Source organism: Trachymyrmex cornetzi, unplaced genomic scaffold (assembly GCF_001594075.2).
Source record: "Trachymyrmex cornetzi isolate Tcor2-1 unplaced genomic scaffold, Tcor1.1 scaffold525, whole genome shotgun sequence".
In the NCBI taxonomy this organism is placed as follows: domain Eukaryota; kingdom Metazoa; phylum Arthropoda; class Insecta; order Hymenoptera; family Formicidae; genus Trachymyrmex; species Trachymyrmex cornetzi.
In genome coordinates, this window is record NW_017299834.1 from 12,156 (window position 1) to 21,572 (window position 9,417).

A 9,417-nucleotide genomic window follows, 5' to 3' on the forward strand; every position below is an offset into this window, starting at 1 on the left:
ATTTAAATGGAGGTCTACTGTCAGAGGATTTTCTTACTTTTGCCAGTTCCGAGATGACTCAAGTCTTATGCGATGAAGCTGAACGGTTGACACAAAAACAGAGTGATTGTCCACTGTGGTACGAACTCCGATATGGGAGGATTACAGCTTCTAAATTGTACGAAGCAGCACATTGTACAAGAGATAGTGGATCGTTTGTTAAACAGATAACAGGAGCGAGTAAAATACATGAAACAAGTGCAATGTTACGAGGAAAGAACTTGGAAAAACTAGTTCTGTCAGAAGTAGAGCGCGAACTAGGTACACAAATAAGGAATGCTGGACTGTATCTATTGCCAAATTATCCAGCTCTCGGTGCATCACCTGATGGTATAACCAACGAATACATCGTAGAAATAAAATGTCCTTCAAATAAAAAAACATTGGAAAATTTCTTGTCGAAAGATAAAATTATCAATCCTAAGTACATAGCACATATGCACTTACAAATGTTAGCTACAGGAAGGAAAAAAGGATTATTTTGTGTGGCTGATTCGGCTTTTGAAAGTACGAAAACAGTACAAATGCAATGGCTTACATACGATTCAGAAGTAGCACAGGATTTAATCGAAAAGTCAATGCTGTTTTGGAAAAAAAATATATTTCCATTGCTAATATCTTCTGTACAGAAATAAGGTATCGATGTCTAAAAGTATGTAAAATATATAATAAAAGTGTGTAAAATATATAATAAAAGTGTGTAAAATATATAATGTATTCAGAATTATTACTTGTCAATTCTTATATCATACTATATTTTTATTATTGGTGACTGCAAATTTATTAATGCTGAAGCGATCACGATAATGTCATCAGTGTCAGATAACATACTATGGCTTATAACAGCATGTGGCTTTAGAAAATCAAATTCACGCAATCTCCCAATGACACGTTCTATGTGAATTCGTAAGCTAGCAATGCATTTAGTTTCCAAAACCTCAGATTTCGTAGGTTTATGTATGGACGATACACTTGGCGGTTTTATTAACTCGCAATGTTTTTCTACTAATAGAGGCTTGATATTTTTAAAACCTCGATCCGCCATAACACCACATTTTTCAGGGAGCTTATCTAGTATACCACACTTCTCAAACAATAATACATCCGATATTCTACCCCCATATCCAGTAGAAATGAAATTGATAAAGCCATCTGGCCCACAAGATATCAAATATTTTATCGTGTTACATTTTTTGTATTCAGATCAAAGCTTGATTTACGGGATTACTCGGCTTTTCAATTTGTATTTCTAGAGCATCTACAATGGACTGGACATGATTGTATGAATTTCGAAAAGCAATAGGCAAAGTTTTTTTCATTAAGTTGGGATTCGGAAAGAAGATCAAAGTTTTTAGTAAATGACTGAGTATTGCAACTGTTTTTCTAAAAACTATACTTGCATTACTAGGACTCATACAGAATTGTTCAGCCAATCGTTCAAACGTATCTTGTCTTCTAATTTTCATTAAACATAATTGTACATTCTTGAGGCTTTCACGGGTGTTTCCTATATGACAATCTTGTGTTTCGCATTCCAAGAATGGATTTGAACACGGAGAAAACCCGCGAAACACAAGATTGTCATATAATTGTACATTTTGGATACTTATATTACCTTTTGTGCTCAAAAGAGGCAACAGTATATTCCATTCGTTTGGAATCCCTAGGTACGCTTTTATATTAGTACTAATGAGATAGTTTGTTATGTTTAATATGTCTCGATCTTTTTTATTTGGGCTCTAGGATCGTCGAGACTCGTTTGGTCAGAAGGCATATAATAATCATGAGAACTACCTATATCTATTGTACTTGTAGTACTTGTTAATATGGAGTAATTTGTACAGGTCGTCTTAGAAATAATAGTTTTTGTCGGAGAAATTGCAATATTTGCATGGATAGGTAATTTAATTGGAGAAGAACATTTATTGACAGTCGATACTGAAATGTTGCATGTTGTATGAACACTGCGATAATGTGGTCGGATCTTAACCTGTACGCCAACATTGTGCTGCGTCACGGAAGTTTGTATTCCGACGTCCATGAATCCAACTCTTTCTACATCTCTTGTATTCGTAATCGCACATGCAGTAAAAATTTGTTCAGCTCGAGATTTGGGAACGAGTTCATTTATCGCAAGCTCATTTAAAGCAGCAGTTGTACTCTGCTTTGATGTATCTGCAGTATTTGTTGAAGAAGACTCGAATGCTTCTGTAAACATGTCCTTTACTTCCGCTTGTCTTCGTCGTTTTTCTGCTACTATACGTGGAGTTGAGCATGTTCTACGTTTATAGTCAGGCTGATATTCGAATTTCTCAGATAGCACACGATATCATGCTAATATTCGATTTTTATCTTGAATGTACTGTTATTATCGAAATATAGCGTATACATCTACACTATATCCCAATAAAATCTCATTTCCTGTATATTGTTAAGATGTATACCAAATATACTGAGAAAATATATAAAATATCGTATATATATCTTCTTGAGACAAAATCGTATATTGTTCCGACATACTCAAGACATAGAAATGAACCATAATGTACGCCATCTGCATACGTATACAATTCCGGTTCCGGCATTTCCGGCCAAAGTGGAAAGGATAACGACTGTCTTAAGTACAATCTTAAAATGTCAGCCTTTTCCTCTGACGCGACATTCACATAGACAGACGGCGGAGATTTTTAAGAGAGAAATACTTGCAAACAAATACAAAGCACACCACTATTCGTTGGTTCCGGTGTCCATTCTTATTGTTTCATGCTCAAATGCAGTAAAACCCACGCTGAAAATTAATAATTTTTATCAAAGGTAATCGTTCTTCTATTACATTTATTAACATAATTAATGTATGTAATATTATATAAAAAGATCTGAGAAAATTAATTTTTCTAATATTTATATAAAATATATGTGATCATTAATATAAAATTATTATATTACAATATTGAGGTTATTTTTTTTTTTGCAAACTATAAACACATAGAATATAGATATAATTTTGTAGGATAGATATAATAAATAGGATCTAATGCAGATCTTGGACAGAGGTGTTAGATTGTAGACTGCATGCTTAAAACGCGGGGTAGGGGTTGGAAGGGATTTAGGAAGAAGCGGACTGCAGCCCAAGTTCCAACTTGTTGCCTAGCCAGCTTCTTCTTTAACACTTCAACCAATGATGCTCTTTAAGATCTGGGCACGCCAGCGATTTTCCCTTTTCATTCTCTCTAACCTTCTCGCCTTCACCAATGTGACAAGGACAGAGCGAGGAAAAAATTGTTGGCGTTCCTGGACCCCAAAGCGCATCTATGCCTTCAACCCCCACCACACGCCTTAAGCATATAGCAGAATTTGCAATCTAGGATTTTACGTGATCAATAATATATTTAATATTATCAATATCAATACTGACAATATATTATTATCATGGGTGCGTTCTGATATTTACTGAAACCAGTACTGAAACTGTACAGTATACGTTACATACGCTATAGATTTTCAGTATTGACAGTGAATATCGGAACGCACCCTATGTGTAGTTAATATTGAAGATAATCCAGATATTTGGATTCTAGAACATCAATATCGTTTATCATAGTAATAGTGTATATAATCAATTAAACTAATTATAAGAAAAACCCTGTTTTCAATTGAAGCAGATCTTAGTGCTTAAATATTATCTATTTTGTCACACAGATTTAATTTTACATATCTAACTCTGCAAATCGTACTGAAATCTTTTTTAGTCTTGAAACGCAAAGAATAGAATCAGAGTAGTGATATCACAAATTAAATTGACTAGCAATTTAATAATTTTAATACTGAGAAGCATCTTAAATGAAAATTAATTAATAATAATGCTTGATATAAATATCTTAAAACCTGTAAATAATTTTATGTATTATTACTACATATAATACTTACAAAACTGCTTTTAATCCACAGGATCACGTCATTGTCTCTCATTGTAATAAGTTATCAACTCAACTGTCTTTTGACACTAATAAGGATACATGTTTTTTAATTGTGAGTTTTCAATTGAATAGTTGCTTTCTGCAATTCAGTTGACGTTAAATAAAGAGTTCAGTTTCACAATTCACAAGATTTGCCAGATAGGTAAGATTTATACAACTGTTATAAACTGTTTGTTTTTTTATATTTTTATTTTTCTATGTACAGAATATTTTGATAAATCAGTTTTCCACAGGATCATATTGTCATTCCTTTTATTATTGTGATCAACTCAATAATTATCTTTTGCAATTGAATTAATGCTAAATAAGGATTCACGTTTTGTCATTGGCAGTTTTCAACTCATAATCACTTGTGTTGTGAGTTTGAGTTCAAATCGAGCACCCCGCACTTGCGCTCTCGCATTAGCACAGCATCAAATCATCTAGTGCCTGGTGGCGCTTCAGGCGACACAGGTGGCGTGGTGCATCCGCGCTAGGGACTCTAGTCCGCTAGCTCCCCGCCTCCATCTTGACAGTTCGTTCGTTCGTTGAAGGTGTGCAACAAATGGCTGCCGAACAAGCTCGCTCGAGTTATTGTGACGTAGATCAAGCACTCTATCAGAAAGTCTCGTGCCTACGGCACTCTATCAGAAAGTCTCGTGCCTACGGCACTCTAACAGTAAGTCTCGTGCCTACGGCACTCTCACAGAAAGTCTCGTGTCTACGGCACTCTATCAGAAAGTCTCGTGCCTACGGCACTCTCACAGAAAGTCTCGTGCCTACGGCACTCTATCAAAAAGTCTCGTGCCTGCGGCACTCTATCAGAAAGTCTCGTGTCTGCGGCACTCTAACAGAAAGTCTCGTGCCTGCGGCACACTAACAGAAAGTCTCGTGCCTGCGGCACACTAACAGAAAGTCTCGTGCCTGCGGTACACTAACAGAAAGTCTCGTGCCTGCGGCACACTAACAGAAAGTCTCGTTCCTGCCGGCAGATCTCTAAGACAGTTCTTGAAAGGCGTTCTCGCCACAGCGTGCACTTCCTTACTATACTGGCTGCCACAAACGTACTGTTTGTCCAGGAAGTGCACATCTCACTAACTGTGCTCTAAATGCACCCTTGCAGTTGGCAACTGCGACTGAGGAATAACTCTCTACCATTGTTTGCTGTAAGTACCCTTCTGCCTATTACAGATATGCCTTGATTACTCAGGAGCCGACATACTGCTACTCTCCCGCGTAGATGACCACGTTATCCTTCCCGTGGTCGATCATCGGCTAACTATCGAGGAGCTCTAAGAGACAGGTCGCAGCCACCGCCTCTCTTCCGGTTGCCGTGTTGCATATACATCCAGATGGCTACCGCTATTTATTCGACTACTCCTTGATCGGTGACATTATAAGAACCTACATTAATACTTTGTGTCTATTCAATTGCACCTCTTGGCTACGGCCTCATGAGTTCGTTTTACTATCGCACCTTATCATAACCATTAGTATACCATTCTCGACACACCCGATTATTCACGTATTATTCATATGTTCCATCAATATGTTACAATGTTTTAGATTATTGTTTGTATCTGTTATCCATAAAGGGTGTAGTTATGTCATTGCGTGTGGTCTTATTTTGTCTTGACCTTCCAGGTATCCTATCGTCGCGCATGCGAACAACTTGCTTTTTGCAATTCAGTGTTAACAATATCATTAAATTGTATACTATAACGTTAACGTTATAACATTAATATTATACAGGGTGAGTCATTTTAATCGACGGATCTCCTAAAATACGCTAGCTACAAAAAAATGGTTGGGACAAAAATTGTCGAGGATAATGGGGGTCATTTATCTGTGTTAATAATTTTGGGAGGTTTGCCTACAATCCCGATTGCACACACCACTCATATCAGCTAGTGCCCAGTAATTTTTCACTGCTTTACCAATGAGAATATTTTATTTTTAAAAGATCTGTTTGCGTTGCTTGCACTTTTTGCACTCAGCATTTTCGCTTTCTCTCTTTTCAAAGCCAAATATATATCTATCTCATTTTAAGTGCAAAAATATTTGGGGATTTCATGCAACGCGAACAGACCTAAATTTACCAATTAGCGACGCATGTATGCAACATGCAATGTGTGCAATCGGAGCCTTCCCAATAATTTTGACCTTCAGGTCGATTTTCAAGGTTATTTGAAGGTCACTTTGAATTTTTTAAACAAAACTCATTTTTCATTAGGTATTCTTATAGCTTACCTCGAGAGCTTTCCAAAACACTATAATTAAGTTCATTTTCATTAAGTACTTTTCAAGTTATAAGGCTTGCAAGTTACAGAACCGCCGGCATTAGCATTACCCTAGGTGTCCAATCGACGGCTAAAATGTTTTGAATGTTGTTCAGGATCATTACCTGGATAACATTTATCAAGATCAAGATCATTGAAGACTGTTTCTCTTATTTTCACTTTAGCACTAAAAATTTATTTCTACATAAAAATGAAAATAAGAGGTACAACCTCCAATAGTCTTGATCCTGACAAAATTATTAGCACAGATAAATGACCCCCATTATCCTCGACAATTTTTGTTCCAACCATTTTTTTGTAGCTGGCGTATTTTAAGAGATATTTGGATCCATCGATTAAAATGACTCACCCTGTATAATAATTATATAAATACATTTTAACAGAATGGATATAAATCGGAAGCGATCAAGGAAAGACATTTTATATGTATCAGAACAACACTTAAGAAAATTATGTAGAGTAGATTCAGAAATTATTTATGATTCTTTTCGAAACACGACTACAACATTGTCACATAATATTAATGACAAAGGGACAAGAAACTTAGAAAACGTTTCGTCAGTTAATTCTGATACTCCATTAAATAGGAACATTGTAAATGAAAATGACACTATTCACGAAATGAGCGAATCAAGTCATGTATCGATAGAAAATGAAAACTGTAATACGTACAGACAATCTAATTATTCTACGTCGGATTTGCAAGAATCATTCATTTCTATTGAAGAATCAGTATCTCATTCAATGTCTGAGAATACAAATGTAACTGACAGTACTTTTACAATTAGTAATCTTGCTACATGGGCTATTCAATATCAAATTCCACATATCGCTCTAAGAGCATTGCTGCAAAGATTGAGGGAACATTCTTGTTTTGCTACATTAGCAATAAATTCAAGATCTATTTTGAAAACACCAAGAAAACAAGAAATACGTATAATCCCACCAGGAATTTACTATCATTTTGGTGTATTAAATTCTATATTAAGAATATTATCTTCTATGAAAGATGATATTGATTGCATAAAAGTAACTATCAATATTGACGGTTTGCCATTAACGAAATCTTCGCAGCAACAATTTTGGCCCATACTAGATTCAATTATTTCATATAGTAATGTCTTTATCATTGGCATTTATCATGGAAATGAAAAACCAGCAGATGTAAATGATTTTTTAAAAGATCTTGTTGAGGAGATGAAAGATATGTGCGAAAATGGCATTAATATTAGTGGCCGTAATGTACAATGCAGACTTGAGGCTTTAATTTGTGATACACCTGCAAAAGCTTTCGTATTATGCGTTAAGGGACATTCCGGATACTCTAGCTGCACAAAGTGCCAAACAGAAGGAGAAAACGTACAAAATCGGATATGTTTTCCTCAAATCGATGCGCCACCAAGAACAGATGATGATTTCATAAGAAAGATTGATGATGATTATCATAAACTGAATACTACATGTAGTTTGCTTAGAGTACCACATTTTAAGCGTGTTACAAATGTTCCACTTGATTATATGCATTTAATATGCCTAGGAATTATGCGCAAGTTAATATATTTATGGGTTGAAGGAGATTTGTATTATCGATTGAGATCTAGAGCTGTGGAAGCCATTTCTACATGTCTAGTAATGAAATTAAAACCTTTCATAGCTATGGAATTTGCTAGAAAGCCTCGAAGATTGGAGTGTGTCAAATTATGGAAAGCAACGGAATATAGACTCATTTTATTATATACCAGTCCATTGGCTTTTCAATCCGTATTAAAAAAGAATGTGTATACACATTTTATTATACTACATGTTATAATCAGAATTCTATGTTCAGAAGATTTGAAAGAGTATTTAAACTATGCACAGGATTTGATTATTTTTTTTATTAGAAAATGTATACAACTTTATGGAATTCAAAATGTGTCACATAATATCCACAATCTCGTACATCTTGTTGACGATGTCAGAAAATTTGGACCACTGGATAATTTCAGTGCATTCAAATTTGAAAATTATATGCAAAAATTAAAAAGGTATGTTAGAAAAGCTGATAAACCTTTGCAACAAGTTGTACGAAGATATGTTGAACAAAAAATAAACTCATCTTCTGTATCCTCAACTATTTTATCAAATTCTGTTCTGACACATTCAAATTTAATATCTTTACATTATGATGGTCCGCTTATACTTGATTGTAAAAATCCGCAATATAAAATGGTGAGGTACAATGGAATTGTAATTAAAGCAGGGTCACTTGCGGACAGTTGTTGTCATTTGAATGATGGTACTATTGTATCTGTAGCAAATATCGCATATTGTACAAAAAGAAATGTTCCAGTAATTATTGGTCATGAATTGATGGGAAAAGAAGATTTATTTAATGTTCCTTGTCCATCTTTGTTATTTGGAATTTATACTGTGCACATATGCTCAGAGCTAAAATCGTGGCCATTACAAGACGTCATAAAAAAATATGTTAAATTACCATATGAAAAAAACAAATATGCAGTTTTTCCACTGATACACATGATATAATATGTATCTTGATACAAACAGAATGGCCCAGAAATTTTACGCAATCGTTGAATTTGAAGATGGACTTCAAGTAGTTCCAAGTAATTGGTTAGACATAAGTGTCATGAAAACCGTGTGGCCACATTTCCTTAGCGATAGCAGATATTACAAAGCCGTAAAGTATATGGAGACACCGGAATCAACTTGGAAACAATATACCGTTTTAAAAATCTATGGGACATATCGTAAGTAATGTGATATTTTTTTCTGAAGTATTATTATTACTTTTCACATATAACTATGTATAACATATTATATTTTTCTCTTATAAGTATTATTATTTTTTTCGCATATTCCATTGATATATTTTCTATAAGGTTTTTTTATTAATTAGAAAAATAACGTTAGTTGCGTTTCATTGTATGTGTCATAAATATGCCTAGTTATAAGATTGATAGCGCTGTTAAGGGGATGCTAAACCGATTACCCAACTCAATCAAGGTCGATAGTACAGACTCTTTTAATTCCAAATTCGATAATAGTGGTGACATCTTTGATTTAGTTTTTACATTATATTATATAATATATATCATTCTGTCTTACTCAAACGCATA

The 9,417-nt window shown here is 34.6% G+C and overlaps 1 protein-coding gene and 1 long non-coding RNA gene across 2 annotated transcripts in view; both read left to right on the plus strand.

Moving 5' to 3' along the window:
- The first annotated feature begins 53 nt into the window (after positions 1 to 53).
- On the plus strand, positions 54 to 674 carry LOC108765752 (uncharacterized). The gene has a single exon (XM_018514597.1). It carries the CDS (start codon positions 54 to 56, stop codon positions 672 to 674), a length of 621 nt encoding a protein of 206 aa, XP_018370099.1.
- Positions 675 to 8,626: 7,952 nt separating this feature from the next.
- Positions 8,627 to 9,417, plus strand: part of LOC108765757 (uncharacterized) — a 2,234-nt gene continuing 1,443 nt past the window's right edge. The window contains exon 1 of the long non-coding RNA XR_001940332.1: positions 8,627 to 9,048. This is a non-coding gene — a long non-coding RNA (uncharacterized LOC108765757). The remainder of the gene's footprint in view (positions 9,049 to 9,417) is intronic.

Excerpts from the sequence above, each read along its gene's own strand:
- LOC108765752 (XM_018514597.1), top strand. The coding sequence starts at position 54 with ATGACTCAAGTCTTATGCGATGAAGCTGAACGGTTGACACAAAAACAG.